Genomic DNA, 19,792 nt, shown 5'->3' with positions numbered 1-19,792 from the left:
AACTCTTACATTATGACATTCCTCTCACACTAACTAAAAGCTTTGTTGCAACATATTAATATAGAAGGGGTTATTTGTTTTGCTAGTAATAAAGGCTGTATATTTGCTGTTTAGAAGTAGTAATAACGTTGACTTTTACACAACCTTGGGGAGAAAGTTGTGTTATATATTTATTTTTGAAGAGTTAAAAATTAAAAATGCATCTTGTGTATGTTCAGCTGAGACGAGAGCGAAGGAGAGTACATACAAATTCCATCAAATACAATTAGCATAATCAGAGACTGGATGAGAGCCACAAATGATTGCACAAGGGGAAAAGAAGTAGTTCCTGGGATCTTGGTGCATTGCCTGAAGCTGAAAGGGACACAAAGCAGTAGAAACTATTTTTACCCAAGGGCAATTTTTGCTGATACTGTCCTTGCAAGCAGCTCTTATTTTATTATTTTTATAGATTCTTTTTCTGCCTTAAATTTGTATACTGAATTATCCATGAGGATAAATGTCAGAGTGGATTAAGATTAAATTAGGAACTAGATACTTCAAAACAAAAAAATGTCCCTCCTTCCTATGTACTCCCTTTAGTTTATTCTAGGGTTTTTTGCAGGGGGACAAAGTTGGCTTTTTTCCCTGTAGATGCACTAGACTGCAGCTACATAGACTGTATTTTCCTTTGAATCTTTTTACATTCAGCTTCTCTGCACAGATAATTTAACTTCCAATATCCCATCTTCTTTGGTTTAGGTCATCATTCTCTTCATAGAGTTCCTGAATTTCTTTCTTCTCCTTGTAATATAGCTGGGTGATGTTCTTTGTCATTTTTTTCCCTTTTTCCCTCTGGTTCTGCTGCAGTGCACACAGGGGCACAGTCAGAGAGTTTACAATGGCTCCTACCATCCGGAGAGTGATGAGTAATTTAGACCACTTGTTATCCAGGGCTGCCAGACTGCAGCTTCTAACAGAGCCGACAGAGAAAAGTAGACATGACACCAAAATTAGGTACCTGTATTACACTGTTTAGCTGCTGCCCCTAGATCTTGCCAAGTTAGTTATAATAACCCTATTGATGTTAGTGGATGAAAGCTCAGTCTTAAAAAATTCCCCCCATGTTGTACACAGAGGTTTTGCCTATCTGCAAGAAAACCTTTTCCCTCCTTGCTTCTTTTTTTCCCAAACCAGTGCTTTTTTCCTGTCACTTTGTGTTTCATCTCTTGTTTTCTCATCATGCTCACCTCCTTTCCACTCCCTCTGACACATGCAAATGTTCCAGAATACATTCATGCACTCATACTTTATTAGTCTTTCTCAGATGCATACTTTTCTGGTTTTTATTTTCTGCTGGGCTTGTTTTGTTTGGCACTCTTTATACATTTTAATGCAAAATATGCTTAAGGGTGTCTATTTAAAACTGCAGTTGTTTAAACACTCCAAATGGTCCCTTTGGGAAGGCAGAGGAGTGCAGGGAATGCAGACAAAGGCGACTGATGATGACTTCTATGTAGCACACCTTCCATTGTCCACAAAACCGTGTTTACAGCATTGATCTGACCAATTTCTGGCTCAGAGCAGCTTCCAACAGTTGTTTAGTCTTTAAAATATTTTTAAAAAACATGTAAACCCAGTGCTTTCTCTCACTTTGTGCATTCAGAGATCTTCCTCAAGAAAAATTCTAATGGGAAGGAGTTGGTCAGTTGAGCACTACCAAGATGTTTTTGAGAAGCAAGATTGGAAGCATATACAGCTGGAAATAGAGCTCTCTTTCCATAGGGAGAAACACCTGTTTTCTGAACATAAAAAAGATTTGGGGAGGTTTTTAGATACACCGTTCTTTCCCTCTGGTACTCTTCCAGTTCAGATAATGCTACTGATGTCCCTGGGCCTACATCGCAAGTTAAGATGCTGTGCTGGGTGTGTGACAGCTTTTCCAGACATGGAAATGTCACAAGTTTAAAGCCTCCCATTTTATGCCCTATACGGCTGTAAACAGGAATTTTATTCCACTGAGAAAGGCAGGTTTTTAGTTTGCCAGTGGAGTTAGCTCTCCTGGCTAGTTCTGAAAGGGCTTGAACTCCCTCAAGCTTGGTATTGAAAAGCTTTAGACAATCACATTTTATAGCTATTTTACTTTTATTAGTGAAATAAAAAAAAAAGCAAATTTGAGACCTACCTAGTTCAACCTTTAGTAAATAATTGCAATGTAAAAATTTACTCATGAAAGAGAAGGAAATTAAAATATGTCTCTAGACTTCTAGTTCCAGAGGCAAAAAAAAAAAAAAATTAAATAACAGCAACAAGAGTATCTTACACTTCTCACCTCTTCAGGAATCACAAAGCTTTTTTAAGCAGTACCTGCTGTATAAAATGTGAACAGGGAAAGCTGTCTTTATGTGTCCAACTTGGTGCTGAATGTGGCCATGATGCAGTGAAACAGTGTGGGACTGGATGAGAGAGCTCCTCAAAGCAAGAGGGGAATATTAGGTGGGCTGGAATGTAATTACTGGAGTTGAATCTGGGCCAAGACAGTGGGACTGACAACACATTCCTGGGAAATGTGCTCTTTGATCGTAAATATCTGTGAAGCAAGCTTGCCAACCATATTGATTTTGGCAGTGGATTATCACTGACAGCCAGGATCTGCTGCCCTCCCGCTTAAAGCAGTGCCCTAATGGGTTTTTGGACAAGCAGCCAGGATATATGGAGAGAACAACTCCCAGGATACATTCACCCCATCACAGGTTCCCTTAGTGTGTTGGGTTGGCCTCTAGAGAAGTCCCGTACAGGTGTTTGGTGCCAGGACAGCAAGTCCTGCTCGTTTGGGAAGTGCTGGCCCCACACAGAGCAGGTGCAGGTGCACTGTGGAATGTCCAACCCCCTGGCATCAGCAGCTCTGTGCAGGTGCCCATCCTTTTGCTGAGGCTGATCTGGCTCTGCTCCCTTTCCATCATGAGCTTTGACCAGAATGAAACCTGAGCAATGCCCGACCTGCATGACAGCTTTTTAAATTCAGACTCTGCATTTGGGAGACAATTGCTGGCTTTACCAAATGTAAGATCCAGGTTTCAACAGCCAACACATTACAAGCTGCTGGTACTTTTGTTCTTAAATGAAATTGAGTATAGCTATGAGGAGGCTGTTGTAAAATAATGAGATAAAACTTGAGAAAGTTTTATGATGATGTTTGTCTTTGTGTATGAAATGCATAGAGATTGTGCCCTGATCCTCAACTGATAATTCCAAGTCCTACTGTAATAGTAATAATAACCAGATATTTAGGATAGATTAGAATTTACTTTTGGATCCATTAGCATTTCGGTTAAATCTGACAAACGATTTAGAAAATCTATATGAATTCAAAGAGCCTGCTTATCATATTTTGTGACAGCTGGGTGAATACTTGACATCTTTGTGCTCTTAAAAGAACATATGCAAAGATTCAATTTAATTTGTAGGGTTGAGGGAATTTATTTGCCTAATTTTGAGCCCACTAGCACATGATGGATTTGAAAGTTCAGTTCTAACAGGAGTATAATTGGGTTCTGATTTCACTTAGAAGATAGCATGATAGAAATGGTGAAGAGAGAGACAGAGACACGAGGAAAATAAAGTAAGAAAATGAAACTGAGAATACTCTTGAAAAAAATTGCGATGAGATTGAAAAAAGAGTGTAGCAATGCACAGCGTGAGAAAAAGCCATACATAAAAATAAGTTACTCTTTAAGGCGACAGAAGAGACAAGATAATACATTCTTAATCATAGTGGCAAATGTCTTTTGGCTGAGAAGAGCTGATGCTTTAAAATTTACTCGCTGTCATAGCTGAAAACAAAGACAAAATATTAAGTCCCTTAAGTTGTGGGAAAGGAGAGATGGATGTTTCCCTAAATACTTTCTCAAGTTCAGGAAGTAAAGCAGCTCATCCAATGTTCAGTCTTGCAAGGAGAGCCCTTCAGCACAAATACCTGGTGTAAATAGTGAGCTGCAAGGAAAGGACACGTGGCCATGGCCGTACAAACCAGATCCCATGGGTGAATATCTGCCTTGCTGACCAGCAGTTGTTGTCTCATGTCTCCTGTGGTTTCATTTCCGACAAAGACCATCTCACACTCAGGTCAGCTACCCCAACACTCAGCTTGGTCTGTTCCCTGCATGCAAGGAAAGTCCTGGGGCCATCACAAGTGCCAAAGTCCTTTCAGGTGACTGGATGGACGTGATGCCTGCTGGCAGTTACCAACAGAACATACTCAGAGATGGAAGTGGCACTGTACCAGGTGATAGTGAAGGAGTCTTCCCGTACAGTTCCTGAATACTTTCATAAGAGACAAATACTTGGATTTGTTCGTTAGAATCTGACCTGCTTACACCTGCTTTGCCTTTTGTTTTTGTTCAGATTACAGCAGCTCCTTTTCTTACCATTTTTGAAAGATGAGTGAACCCTCTGCTTTGGCCCCTAATGTGCACAGTGGGATCAGTGGCAGTGTAGGTTTCTTCTGTCTCTGTGCTGCTGAGGACTGCTGCCATGTGAGCAGCACATCCAGTCCAGTGTCCTTCCTCATCCCGTGCAGCATGGGGGGCCAGGATTTACAAGCAGCACAGCGTGCCAGCATTCTAAAGTAGCTTTATTAACAGTCCTTAGGGATTACCTCTCTACATCCCTCATTTATCTATTAAGTGAATCTTTTAGCAGAAAAAGAGGGCAGGAATTGAGTCTGGTTTCAGTCTGTAACTCAGCATTTATATTTTCTAAATTACTTCCAAGTGAGCTGGCTCCTGATGTCCCCAGCCTTTCTTTTGCCTCACATTGGACACAAAGTCCCTTTGCAGCTCGGCGCTGACTGGTCCAGTTGAACCAGCCTGAGCCCAAGGCATTTGAAAGTAAATCTCTGTTCAGTGCTGTAGGACCTTGTCAGCTGCTCAAGGTTCAGCTTAGTACACAGCAAATAGAAGTATTTCTCCTGTGATACTTGTATTTACTTTCATTTTTAGGTAAGAACTACATTTTCAGCTGTATCACTGGCAACTTTCATTAATGCTCCTTGTTGAACAGTAGCTTTTTCATCTTTGTACTTTACTAACGTTGTAGAATTAAATGGGTTTTTCTGTCTTTTTGATTGTATCCTGATACTCTGTCATGTTTTGATCTCTGTGTAGTGCACATAGACTAGAAACTCCTTGAGGTACAGACTCCTGGGGAAGGAGGGTGTATGAAGGTGTATATTTTCTTTAAAGGATGCCTACTGTGGCAGACCCCCATATACTATGCTACTGTGAAATAGTAGTAATATAGTAACTATTACTATTTTTTATTTTATTTTATTTTATTTTATTTTATTTTATTTTATTTTATTTTATTTTATTTTATTTTATTTCTTCCACATTACCTTTGTAATACCTAGAAAACTCAATTTTGTTTAAAGTGTATTGAGAACTCCAGGTAAAGAGCAGGAAATGGCAACCTACAGACACAGCAAATGGCCTGAAGTACTAATACATTTCTGACTTTATACAGCAACTTTTCCTTAATCCGATCACTGGTTAATTTAATCCTGTTTCCTTTGATTGGATCCCCTGGAACCAAATAATTTGTATTGTGTTTTAGTCTGGTATTTCTGATCATTGTCTTTGTTAATTTGATCAGGATTGATTGAAGCAGTCATTGAAAGTAAATCATATAATTAATCAAATGCAGCATTAGAAAAGCGGGCCCTCAGTGAGTCTGTTAGCTTTTACCTCTAGTTTTTCTTCCCCAGTATATGAAGCTTGGACTACTTTTAGAAAAAGATGATGAACTTTTTTATAGCATCCACAGCTCATTAGTAGAAAGGGAAAGACATACAGATGTATCTATGTACATATGCTTATTTAATTGTGAATAGAATAGAATAGAATAGAATAGAATAGAATAGAATAGAAAAGAATTAGTTAAGTCAGAAGGGACCTACAGTTATCATTCAGTCCAACTTCATATCTCCTCTCAAAGCATCTAAATGTCACAAATTCTGTGACCCTTTCTGAGACATGTTTGGTGGAAGATCTTGCTTAATGGCTCAACTTTCTTGTTAACTCAGTGATTTTAAGAAACTCAGCATGTGATCTATGTTTGAATTTGGCACAGAATCATCACTAAAAACCAAAATATGGCTCTGTGCTTTATTCTAATAACATCTGGAAAATCTGGTAGAGCCAGTCAGGCAGTGACTGAAGCTGACAGTCACTCCAAAAACTGTGGTATGGGCAGAAAGGAGATTTTGGATTCTCAACAAAGATAACTTTGATTTCCACCTGTTGTGTGCAAAGCATACCTATTGGGGTTTTTTTCAGAGTAGGTGTGTGGTCCCATTTTGCTTCTTCTCTCACTCTGATCAATAGCTGTGACCAAAGTTGGCCATTTTGATCTGCACTGTTAGATATTTATAGATTTGTGTTCTAATTGAACCTTTATTACAACAAACCAAGGCTCAGTTTGTATTCTGGAGGCAAAGGTTGTACAAGAACCGCTTGAACTCCCCTTGCTCTTCTGAAGGCCACAGCGAGTTCAGCAGGGGACAGGCTGCCTCTTCAGGGGTATTACCTGCAATGACCCCAGGCTGGCCTCCCTGGCAGTCCATCCAGGGGGAATGCAAGGGCACTGTCTGCCCTGCACCCATCCTAGCAGGAATAGCAGCTTCTGATGGACCATGACCTGCGACAGCGGAGGAGGAGAATTAGGAAGATCAGATAACGACTTGCTGTTGTAGGTGAGGTATCCCTACCAAAGGTCATTTAATTTTAGTCTGTCCTTCCCTTCATGGCTTACAGAACTAACCTGTGTTATTTAGTGCTCACAATAAGCCTTGACATTAACTTCCTGGGAGAAAAGAGAGTGTGAGGTTTTATACTTTTCGTAACATGAATTTTCTTTTAAAGATACATAACAGGGGGTTTTCAAAAACAGAAAAGTCTTTGGCCAAACTTGCATCCTTGCTGGATTTCCTCTTCTTAATTAGTCCAATGGCTCAAATTGGACTAGATGCTTAGAATAATTTAATCTTAAAAGAATAAAAGGTAAAGGAATGTATATCAATGAAGGAGATGTAAGTAGAGCCTAATCTTGATGGTACCCATTTATCCTTGGATGACAAAGGAGTGTTTAGCATCACAAGTTGCTGTGAACAGAGTAATACTAAAGGATCATCCGATTCACACCCAAAATGAGAATGAGGTATCTGGAAGAAATGTGCGGCGATGTAGCACAATTCTGACAGGTGTACCAGTAATGCTAGGCCAAGCTATACCATTATCAGTTTTGCTTTAAATCATGTGGCTGTGGACAGCAAAGTTTGTCTAATAGCCATTTGGTAGATTTATATCTTGGGATGCAATGTGTTTGCCATAAATCTTTTAGAAGGATGGTGGTTGAGGCACCTGAGGCAGTCATGCTAGTCCACGAACCCGTTCTGCTGAAAGAAAACAGGAGAACTGGGCAGCTTCCTATTGGTAGCACAGAGATACAGAAACAAAACAAGCAGGAACGCTTTAATGTAAAACCTACAGAGCAGAAGAATTGAACAAAACAGTTACTGTGTTTCCAGAAAAAACATATATTAGCAGTCTGTTGTAAATCAAATTAAATGTCTACCTCACTGCCTGATCCTGCACTGAAGTTCCTGTGTTAATAAAGCTCTGAATCTGAATGGAAATAGGGTTGTGTCTTGAGACCTCATTCCCAAAAAGCATCTGCCAGTCATGTCTGGTCAGAAGAGCTTGGGGAATGTTTAGGTTCTTTTAGGAACCAATGGGATATCGATGGGTTCGAGCTGGTTTTGCACAAACTTGTTTGAATCTTAAAGGACATTTTCATCTGTCCGCACAGAGGAAAATGTCTTTATAGCAGAGGAAAAAAAAGTTTTAATAAGAATCATTAAGATCTGTGATTTTGGGTTAAAAGGGAATGCAGTATATTATTGTAGTGTTTTTCACTGTGAAATACATTTGTGTTTCCTCTACACAAAATAAAAATTTAACAAGACCAGAACAATTACAAGAATACCCAGATTTTCGATGTTACCTTGGATGTAGAAAAAGGGATGGATTATTAAAGTGTATAGTGTCTGAGAGAAATAGCACTCTAATGCTGTTTTTCACATCTTAATTTTAGTGCCTGCATAACTTACCTTTCTAAGATGCTCTTAATTGAACATTTCAATAGAATTTGAATAAAGTCTAATATATCTGGGATTCCTCCTCCACTTCTTAAAATATGATGTGAAATTTATTAGTCTTAATGTACATATCCCAGAGCTAATTGTTCTATCTTGTAAATCAGTTTCTCATCTTTTTTATGGCTTTTACTTTCACATATAAAAAATTAAATAAATTCTTGATTGAAAAGTATTTTTTGTTTTGCAGTAGCAAAAGGGGGAGGGGGTCAGCTTTGTAAGTGCAAAAGGATTTTTAGTTCTTTTTTTAATTATTTACAAATGCTGAATTAAAGGACAGCAGAGTTTAAATTATGCATTAAATTAGCATGTTACTGATGGAAGACACTCGAAGAAAGTTGAAATTTTTAATTGCTGTGATCCTAATTCAGCCACAACTTAATAGCTTAATTGGTGTTGGTGAACTTAAGGCAGTGATAAACCCCAACCTATAGGCTTATTTTTCTTTTTGCTGTGAAAGGTAAGCATGCTGTTTCTACAGTACTGTCTGTCCTTTTGTTTGAGAGTTGACTGAGTATACTTTGATCCTTTTTTTAGAAAAAGAATTCTCTGTTCTCCCTTAAAGAAAGCTTCCTGAAACCTGGATCAGATTATGGAAACTAAAGTGAGCACACAAAAGTGCTTGTTAGAAAGTGAAATATATGTGCAAACTAAATATGCCCTTGATGATAGCCTTATTGATCAAGCCAAGTTAATAAATCACTAATAACACGCAGCACTGTTCAACACTCACAGGCTTATATTGGTTTTCTTTTTTTTTCCCCTTTCTTTTTATGTGCCTGCTGTGTAGGCAGAGAACATGCACTTTCCTGCCACGGACTGTGTACTGCAATTGAAATACTGAGTTCAGAGGGCTTGAATGTAGAATGCTGGCATCCAATGCAAGAAAAAGGAACTTTTAGAGCAGTAACTTACTGCTGGGATTGGGGCATTTTGCTTCTTAAGTATTCCTCTCTTTCTTTCTGATGCTTCAGGCCCTCATCCAGAATGAAATTTGGGGTCCTGTTTGGATAATTAAAAGAATTCCATGAGAAATTTGGCATGAAAATGCCATATGGAGTGACTTCTGAGCCTACCAATGGCCAGCATTTGCATTCAAGATAAATGTTTAGTTTTCAAGAAGTCAGCCTTTAGGTTCTTCTTCAGTAGCTTTGCCAGTACATAAGGGCAACATCCTTTGTGCACCCTTGGGATTCTGGTCTGACAAGCACTTACTCCATTACTGCCCCTATTTCCTTAAGCCCTCTGACAAAAAGCACTTATGATGAAGTGGATTTATGTGCCCGTGCCATGGGATGCCTGCAGGATCTCTGAGAGCCCTCTCGCGTTGCGCAGTGCATGTTCTCTGTAGCTGTCGCGTTGTTCCCCGTGCCGCGCGTTTTCTCCTCCGTCGTGAGATGATTTTGCATTCGTAGCTTTGCTCTGATTTGGGGTTGATCTGCATGCAGACCGTGTTAGTAGAGGAGGTTCTGCTCAGGCTAAAGTGGGGCTTCTGTGCTCGAACCCAGTGTCGTGCGCTGATGTCCCTGGTGTCCTGGAGCAGCAAGTGTCGCAGCCGGGACCTTGGTTCGATACCTCAGCTCCGTTCCCTGATGTTCTCGCTGAGAAATGAAGGCAGCTGGGTGAGTACCTGAGCCTCTGCTGGTGCAATTTGCCAAGACAGAATACAAAGTAGCATTTATGAAGCACTTCTTGTCATTTCATGGTCCTGCATTCATTCCTAGCTAATGATTGGAGCACTGGTATGAGAGCGGTGGTTGTACTGGGCAGTCAGCCATGAGAAAGAAGTAGACACCACCTGTGGTCAATTCACAACCCTTTTCTATCCCATCTTTCTCTGTTCTTTTCCATAATCTCATTCCTTCTCTTTCCTTCACAAACCTGCAGGTAATGTGGATGTGAGCCTTAGAAAAAGTTGATGAGACAGAAGCAGCTGACCCTTTCCCAGTATGGAGTTATCTTCCATTGCATTGTCAAAGCAAGGGAATTTGAGCTTTCTTATTTATCAGAGTAGCCAAGGCTCGGTCCCAGAAAGTTTGGGTTGATTTTGGTGTTGGGAAGAAGCTGGACATGCTCATATATGTGCCTTCTTATCAGCTCCCAAACTGAGTGGTGAGAAGCTGTGCTGTGCGTGAAGCCAGGATCAGGGCTGGGTAAAGGCGCTGATGCTGTGCTCGTCTGGAACTCCTGTGAATATGTGGAATGCACCTCACTCAAGAGAGAAGCAGCAATATGTTTCATTAGTTCAATAAGTTCAGTGGAATTTAACAAAGTTTAACAGTGGCTTACAAAGGTTAAGTAAGTTTGATGGTGAGGTTCACCTTATTAATTACTGCATGGAAGAAGGGCACAAATGCAACTGAGTTAGAATCAAGGCAGAATGTTTTGCACAGCGACTGGAGATGGAAAATGGTAAGGAAGACTCTCCTGATGAGTCATGAGGTACAACATGGTGGAACTTAGGTGCAGCCAGGTCCAGTCTGAGTCTCAGACAAAGATCTATATCTAATGAAAGAAATACAAAGAGTAAGGAAGAGTCTTCTGTTGAGTCACAAAGTTCAGAGTGGACCTGCTTGCATTCTAAACTCATTATAGAGCCTTGGTACAGTTAGATCCAATAGAGATTTCAGACTTGGACAACGGATTACATCTAATGGAATGATCTATAATAAGTTGATAATAATTAATATTGAGTAGCTACATGAATTAGTAATGTTTCATTAGTATTAATTTAGGTTCCTGACATATCAGCCATTGGTTAAAGGTCTCGCTATCTCAAGGAGCCTTCTTAAGAGTTGTCCCAGCTCAAGGAAGGATCACCACCATGCAACCAGGCTGCCTGGCCAGAAGAGCTCAAGAAGGCTCACTTAGGCTGTCAAATTTCTGGAATTAAGCCGGTTGGGTTATAGTCCAATTGCATGTGATGGAAAAAGTATGCATGTCTCTTCTTGTAACAACAAATTTCTTTGCTCCTTGATTAATGAGTCTTGGAAAAGCCACCAGCTATTCATGTGTTAATCGCACGATCAGTGTTCCAAGCTCATGTGCATTGATGCTCACTGTGTCACTGTTTCCTTAATGGTTTTTCAGGGAACAAGTTCACAGTAGAGAAGTTCTTGGCCTGGACACGGATCAGACCTTTACTTCCTTTGCAACCTCTACCAAACTATCCCAGTTTGGTCAAGGGGTGGAATGCATGCATCACAGGGATGTGGGCCCGCTGCACTCATGGGTTTCTCCAGGCCTGTATCATTAACCTTGAGGTGGGGAGTGTTTTTAAATCTGCTGCAAAGTGAGGACTTTACCCCACTGCTGAGCCGCGTGTCTCTGGTCTGTGCATGGTGCTCCGGAGCTCGCCCTGACTGGTGGCTCCTCGCTGGATGGTGTTTAAGGAGTCCAAGTATTGAATTATTCTGTCTGCTCAAGAGGGAACTTAGACTTCTTTTGTCTTTTATGCAGGGTAGTAATATTTTTCCTATGAGTTAACTGTATTACTCTCTTTCTTGCGGCTCCCACATTAGTTTTGGGAAGAGAAAAACAACGCTGTGTCATCACAGAATTGCCTGGTGATGGGAACTGTAAGGTAGATGAGTTCTTTTCTCCACCCATGAGCAAGTCCTTGAATGAGGTTTTACTGCAGGGCTGTTCTTTCTGTTCCTCTTATATGCTGGCCTGTCAATATCTCTTAGGTTTTTAATATGTTACAGTACATTCATCTCTTAAAACAACAGTTTAATTTCTGTAGCCCAGCCACACAGCCAGTGCTAGGGAGATATTGCTGTCATCAGTGCATCTTTAAAAGCTCTGCTTCCATCCTTAAGAGCTACTTTGGCCATGGACTAAACTCAGAAATATACTTGGGTCCTGTCCAGCACCGTGTAGGAATTTGCTCCATATAAAGATTTATCCCTGTATGGTCAGATTTTACATGCACACCTACAAATAATACCTGATTCATGCAATATTTAACAGTGCGAACTACAAATTAGACCATAAACTCTTTGGTGCAGAGACCACTGAACTTTTTAGTGCATCAGACACATTCAGACTTCAAACCCAACCAGGGCCACCAGTCATTACCAGTTAGAGGCATAGAGAATGGCTTTAAAAGGAATTCCCTCATTAAACTGAAGTTGCTTTTACCCATGACAGGCCATAAAACCTGAATCTGTGGGAGGGAATGTTTGCCTCTGTGCATGCATGCTCCTTAACCTTTTTATTTTCAATGGGAAGAAAAATAGACTGGGTTGCATATTGGATACGTTACCTTGGTATTAAGCTGCCATTCCCAATCTTTTTTGGAAAATTGGAACAGAGATTCGCTACTTCTCATCCATCACTTTAAATGAATGCCTTATTAAAACAGTTTTGATTGCTGGGAATCACAAATAGTATCTCTCTTTCCAGATTAGTTTGTTTTTGCTCACGAAACTGTTAGAATAGGACTTAACACACTGAGCCATAGCAGGATGTATGTCAGTGGTTCCACAAGCTCTGGGGAATTTGCTAAAATGTGTTTGTAAGTCCTTTCCAGGAGGTGCTTGGTGGTGTTGAACCTGGGGAAGATTCTACTGGAATTTTTGTTGTTGGATTTTTGTGTTTATTATGTTGAGTTCTTTAAGTCCACTAGCATACACTTTGATGCTCTTAGTAGTACAATAGATTTTATGTTTCTACTGATGTAAAAAAGGTCTTACTAGACATTTAGATCTTATTTCATTACAGATTTGTAAAGCTTAGGGCTTAAAGTCAGACTTAGTTGTAGCTATGCTCCCTCAACACCTAAGAGTAGCCGTATACAGCCATGATGCTGTATAGACCAAATCACTAATTCCCAATCTTTAACATCATCTGATGGCTGTGAACTCATGAACTTTCTTGTAGATATCTTGAAAAGCCTCATGAATCTGAAGGTTTTAATGTTTTAATATAATAAGGTTCAGTCGACCAGCTGTACAACAATTACTGTTGCCTATGGGCCATGGTTTATGACTGCTTGAGCTGCAAAAAATTGACAATCTGGCAACTTGTCTGTGTTAGTCTCAAGTAATTCCAGAATTGTTCTGTCTTGCTCTCTTCTGCCTGTACATCTGTATTGCAGTTAATTTCCTTAAAACTGGGAGACTGCTCCCTTCTGGAGTTCAAAGTGGCAGGTGGTGAAATGCAGACTTCAGCTGAACGTTTTTATTGGTTCTTAATGGTGGCTTCAACTAAAGAGGGAAAAAAATCCTGAGATTTTATTTTGGGGTACTCTATCCATGACGAAGAGCACAAATTGAACATTTTACAGGTGCTAGAAAGATGCTGATGATTCCTTAAGTAGTCTTTGTAGTCTGCCAGGAATTTCAGGCAATTAACTAGCCAATGCTGCTGTTGACTAGCCAGGTTTTAACAGACCTTTTAGAAACCTTTTGGTCTTTTCATGTAAATAGACTTTTGGCAGAGATGTATACCCAGTAGATTTTGTAATGCATTTCCTTTTTTCATGTGTTCCATGTTTAATTCAAACAAGCATCTGACATGAAAGCTAAAGATAAAAGTGTAACATAGTACAATTAGTTTCTGTGAAGTCTGTGGATCACTAATGGAACACAGCTCTTCCCCCTGCACAACTAGCATAATACAGGCCATTTTTTGGTCATTTGTGTTGTACATTAAAAGCATCAAATAGAGCACTGTTGTGGGCCTGAGCGAATGGACAGAAAGTTCCTTTGTTTGATAACGCTGGAAATAATTTCACTTTCCAGAGACGCAAATGGGTAATTGCTGCAATCAGATCAGAGACATACAGCACTTGTAATGTAACCCTTCATGTATTAAGAAAAATAAAGCAGAAATTAGATCAGAGACCAGAAGTATGTATACATTTTAAAAGGAAGTTCAGTGAGCTGTTCCTCTCTTTCCACTGCCATTACTGTCTGTGTTTCATGGATGTGTGTTGTGATTTCATACCAACTGATCTCTGGCACTTTCTGATCGAACAAACACAAGTTCAGGAGTGCAGTTTGAAAGCAACTTACTGGATTTGTATGTTTAAATCCACTGAGCCTCTAAGAAGCAGGATTTGTGAGCATGTTTAATAAAATAAAATCGGTCATTTAGTGAAAGTGAAGGAGAAGCATTTATTGATGGCAAACCTGATAACCTCCTTCCTCTTTTTTAATGCTCAAAGTATGGAATTTAGATCTAGTTTTGGCTGCAGACTTTACCACTTTCACATGTGTTGTCTGGTGTGGTGCTCTAGGGTTTTTGGAAAACAAGTTCCAAAATAAGCAACTGGATCTTTTGTAGGATTTAGCAGAACTGTACTTCCTTCTTACCCATTCTGGACAAAACATACAGGTTCTTTTAAAATTGTCGCATGTGTGTCATTCTGTATTATTTAAGGTAGAGGAAATTTTTTTTTTCTTATTTTGTATCAACACAGTTTTAAAGCAGCTTGGGAATGTAACAAAGTTAAACAAGATGCTGCCTGTCTTGACAATGCCTCACAATAATGACAGCTGTATATTTCAAACCCACTAGTAAGACCCAGTTGATACAACAAAGAAATGCAACACACCGATGCCACACGTGGAGCACACAGGGTGTGATTTGAGTCATGAATCCTCCTTTTGGTTTCTAAAAATGCCCGTTTCTCTATAGTGCATGTACATTTTTTAAAGCTTTGCTTTGGAATAAATATTGGTATTTCTGGGGGGCGTATTTTAGTTGATATATAGGCAGAGAATGGTGGTGGGTTTTTTATTTATTTATGTATATATTTATTTATTTATTTATTTTTCTACTGCAGAGTGCTTTGGCTGCTGTTAAACAGTTTAGCTAGACCCAAAGGGATACTGCTAAAATGAACTGGTAAACCACCAGCAGTGTTATATCCTCTTGTGTCAAAGACCTCATACAATGTAAAAGCTAAAGGTATTCATATTAATCATTTTCTCAGGACAATTTATAAATAGAAAGCATTTCAAAACCGAGACTTATTTCTTCCCCTCCTGCCCTTTCTTCACCATGAATAGACCAGAGCTCTTAAAGCTCTTGACTGTCTGCATGTCCTCTCTTTATGTCTTTTCTGACTCATTTTTATTTCAATTGCAAAAGTTATAGAGGTAGTCAGAATGGTGGGGACAGAAGTAAATGTGAATCTAAAACCAGATTATCATTGTCCTTGGTGCAAATAAAATAGAAAAAGAATCCAGAGAAATTACATTAAAAAACCAAAAAACATAACCCCTAAATGATGGAAAATAATAAATTCATGAGTTTTGAAAATAAAAAAAAAACAATTTCAGGAAAATATATATTAAAATCACATTTCCCTGTGAACTTCTGCATTTAACAAAGTATAGCATGTCTAGTGGGGGAAATATTCCCATTGTGGCTTCTGGGAGCAAAGAGGGCAGCACAGCAAAACCTTGGTCGTCTATTGAGGTTTGCACACACAACTCCTGAGTCCAGGAGCCCGCAGAGGATAAAGCTCAGGTAGAAAAGGGAGTGGGTGTCAGGAGAGATCAGAGGCTCTTGGGTGAAGGGGGGAACACTGGAGCAGGGCAGGTGCTTGTGGGGGTGCTGGTGGGGAAGGAGGGCGGGCAGGAGGAAGCAGGTGCCTCTGGTGGGTTTGCAGAGAGGAAGAATGACAGATTGGCTTGGGGAAGGTGTGCATGTATTTGCAGAGGGCATAAATGGGTTTGCTAATAACTTCCTTTGGGTTGATTGAGGTACTGGTGATGGGTGAACAGGCTGCTGGTGTTGACAGAGATTTCATTGGTACAGTGTGACCCAGGGCATTTATGGAGCTGCTGTACCCCCATCTCTGAGCTAAATTACTTCCCAGATGCGAGGCAAACAAGCAATCACTCAGACTGGTCTCCTGTTCTTTATGGCTTCACTCCTCAATACTCATTCAGCAATAGGCAGCTGGTTCCGTTTGCTTGATTTAGAGGTTCTGACACCAGTAAAAACAAAACAAAACAAAAAACTTTTAATCTTCCAGCAATGAAATACACAGCAGACTTAAATAAATGAGACCTGTTGGAGCACCCTTGTTTTCTAGAAGCCTTTTCTTCAGCAAAGGCATGATTGTTTGGGAAGGCCCCCTGAAATTGCAGCAGGGGTCTGGTGTAGCATTTAAATCCATGTGATAGTTTCTTCATCAAGAGATCTCTTTCAGATCATGTCTGCTTTGATGATTATTCAGCCCAAATCCTTCCCCTCCTTTACAGTTATTTTAACCTCTCTGAAGACCTGCCAACATACCCACTTTAGCAGCCAGTGATGTTATGCTTTTTTTTATTGGCATTCAATTTCAAGGGTTGACAGACAGTAAATGCAAAGACTTCTCTTTACTGTTCTACAGTAATTTGTCCTACAGTTGTAAATAAGTCTCTCTTGTTCTACCTCCTGCTAAACAAAACTCGCTATTTTTGGAAGAAATTGAGCAAACAGAAGATTGTTCCATTTTATGTAGCTGCCACTGAGTAGATATTACCATATCTGGGTTGTTGTTTGTTGGGGTTTTTTTTATTTTTATGGCAAATGAAGTGACTTATTTCTGAAAATACTAGTTTGTTGTGGATTTTTTAAGGTAGATCTATTAAATTTCCAGAAGCAATTTTTTTTTCAAATATATTGTATTTCCATACAGACATCTCATGCAAGCCAGGAGGACAATCACAGAATCACAAAATCACAGAATTGTTGGAGATCATGTAGTCCAACCCCCAAATGAATGATATTTAAAGATCTTAGGATATCCTCTTGGACTATAACAAACAAGCAAGCTACTAGTTATGAGGAACCATAATTAATCCCAATAGTCAAAACATTTTTATTCTGTATTTTTCTTTCTCTCTGGTAGACACCTTGCATTTCCAAGACTGAAAATCAGCCTCAAGGACTTGCAACAAGCGTCAGGTGGGGACAGACACCCATCAATCAGTCCACGCCCTGGGACACTGATGAGCCTCCATCTAAACAGATGAGGGAGAATGAAAACCCAGGTATGTCTCTAATCTTATTTGTAATTCTACCAGGGAAAATCGTTCAAAGCAAATTCAATGCACTATCTCCATTTACCTCTGTAAATTAGACTTCATTGTGAGCCCTTTCTTTATTCTTTAGCAGGGGTTTTCCCTCATTGTAAAGACCCCTCAAGTTTCTTCTGTGCTGGGGCTGATACAAATGTATTAAGATGCTGCAAGTTCATTAGAGTGGGGTTTTTTTTATCCTTTTCTACCTTCACTGGAGGGAAAGGCGCTCTGTAATACTTTAAGACTTCTTTTATGTCCAGAACTACCTGAAATGATTTCCAGCTTCCAGACACATATCATACATTGTGCTACTATGCCAGACGCCTAATTACAATGTCTTTGTAGTGGCTGGAGCACCATTATTATACACACAGAGTGTTTGTCAGGGAGCCGTGAAAGCACAGCAGGGAAAGAGGTTAATTTTCTTGGAAGCGTGTGCTTAAGCTGCATAAAGTGCAAAATACATAAAACCGCAAACATGCCGCATGTCACCTGATGAGTATTTTAACAATTGTGCTCACATCGCTGCAGCAATTTCACGCACTTACTGCTTGGGAAGGGCTCCAGATCCCAAACTGCATTAGGTGTAGTGCAGCAGGGCGTGTCAGTGCTGTCCACGAGTGCGGGAGGGGAAGGATGAGGGTGTTGATGTCTGTTCTCCCCCATGCCGAGCCCACCGCCATTGCCGGCCTTCCTTCGTGCCGCAGGTGCAGCACCCTGGGTCACCACGGTGGCAGCGGGCAGCCAGCCCGCCCTCATCACGCACTCCTATGGGATGACACAGCCACCCACCTTCAGCCCGGCCGCCAACGTCCAGGCCCCCGTCATCGGCGTCACACCCTCCCTCCCACCGCACATCACCCCCCAGCTCCCGCTGATGCCGGGCCACTACCAGCTCCAGCCGCAGCCCTCCCAGCCCCTCAGCAACATGGTGGTCAACCTCCAGAGCCAGCCATTGTACACCAACAGCCAGCCCCTCAGCATGCCCTCCATGAGCGGCGTGGGCCCAGTGGCCCACCCAGGCCCCGGCGCGGTGGGCAATGGCCACCTAGCCTGCCCCATGCTGCCGCCACCGCCGCCGGCCCTGCCCTCGGCCGCCCTGCCCAGCAACGCGCCCACCACCAACGGGCAGGCGGCCGCCCCGCTGCCCCCCAGCGCGGCCGCGGCGGGCGGCCCGGACAACACCAACGGGGTGCAGATGCTGCGGACGATCGGCGTGGGGAAGTACGAGTTCACGGACCCCTGGCACCCCAAAGGTAAGGCGGGCCAGCTCGGCCCCCTGGGGCGCGCAGCGGGGGCGGGCGGCAGCTGACCCTCAGCGTCCCGGCCGCTCTCTGTGGGCCCGCCGGCTATGGCGGCTGCCTACGCGCTTTTCTAAAATGCAGAGCTTCTGTGAGTTACTGACGACAAAAAGCAACATGTTAGCAGGAGGTACGACAGGCTGTGGGCGAAAAGCAGTGAAAAACAGCTTTCAGGCCCATCAGATAAGCTGGTGTTCCCAAGGGTAAAGCAGCCATCATCCCATGCCTCTCCCTGTGAAATACACCCCATGTAATGTTTCCATCCAACTACTGTTCTCCTGGCTGCAGTTGTGCATCTGCCACAACAACCTCCTTGTCCAGCCCTTGCCTTCTCCCCACTCTGGTAGGAGCTCAGGCCAAACATAAGTCAAAGCTGACTGCAGCTCAACAGCCCAACATGTTCAGTGTTAAGGGGAAAACTCTTCATTACCATCTTCACTGGGCTCAAATGCTACAAAACACATGACTGAATAGTCATGAGCGTTCTGACCTTTTCTGAGGAGTACTTTGTAAATGAGCCCCTCTACCAGGTCACAGTGGAGTGTTATTTCCGAGTGTCTTACCCCAGACACTTCAAAACTACCAATGCTCTCTGTGTTACAAGTTTCTAATTGCATTTGAAGAGTTTTCCCTTCCTCCCTTACAAATCACGATTGGGCCATGTGTACAGGTGAAGCAAAATGGAGCTTCCAAAAATATTAATGCAGACCTATCAGCAAAATCAATTAAATTGATTTTGTAAAAAAACAGCACCTTCATTAAGTCTGTGATATTTTATGTATGCATTTCTATTCAGACACAATCCATGTGTAAATTATTTATTTGCCACAAGCTATTAAGTTCTGTTGTGTAGCTCTGAATTAAAGACAAGGAGTCTCTATTAAAAATGATTGGTCCAATAACTCTTCCTGCTCTTTACATAAATTGTACTTTGGTATGTGTAAACCCTTACCAAAGTTCCCTTGAAAAGGAGCTCAGATAGAATCTCAGCAGTACTTTTGTAAAACCAGATATTCAGATCGCTTTTAAGTTTCCAACTCTAAACCTCTATGGTGAGGGCTCTTGCTGGATAATGAGCCTCTGAATTTTTCTTCGAGCTCTCTAGATGGGCCTTAAATGACACTGGTCCAGTTGGATAGCCAAAAATTAACCAACAATTATAAGGGTATTGTTAATTCTTTCCCTTTAAAAAAGAAGAAAAAAGCCCAAAGTCCACAAAAGCAATTTGTCAAGTCATGATTATGTGTTACAAACCATTGATTTTGTAGAAG

The 19,792-nt window shown here is 41.1% G+C and overlaps 1 protein-coding gene across 1 annotated transcript in view; it reads left to right on the top strand.

Moving 5' to 3' along the window:
- Positions 1 to 19,792, top strand: part of KLHL29 (kelch like family member 29) — a 389,148-nt gene that overhangs the window by 233,502 nt on the left and 135,854 nt on the right. The window contains exons 4-5 of the mRNA XM_059469632.1: positions 17,049 to 17,190; positions 17,928 to 18,476. Of these exons, the coding sequence (XP_059325615.1) occupies positions 17,049 to 17,190; positions 17,928 to 18,476 (691 nt within the window). The remainder of the gene's footprint in view (positions 1 to 17,048; positions 17,191 to 17,927; positions 18,477 to 19,792) is intronic.

Source organism: Ammospiza nelsoni, chromosome 3 (assembly GCF_027579445.1).
Source record: "Ammospiza nelsoni isolate bAmmNel1 chromosome 3, bAmmNel1.pri, whole genome shotgun sequence".
NCBI classification, from domain to species: domain Eukaryota; kingdom Metazoa; phylum Chordata; class Aves; order Passeriformes; family Passerellidae; genus Ammospiza; species Ammospiza nelsoni.
This window is presented reverse-complemented; position numbering and strand designations above follow the sequence as displayed.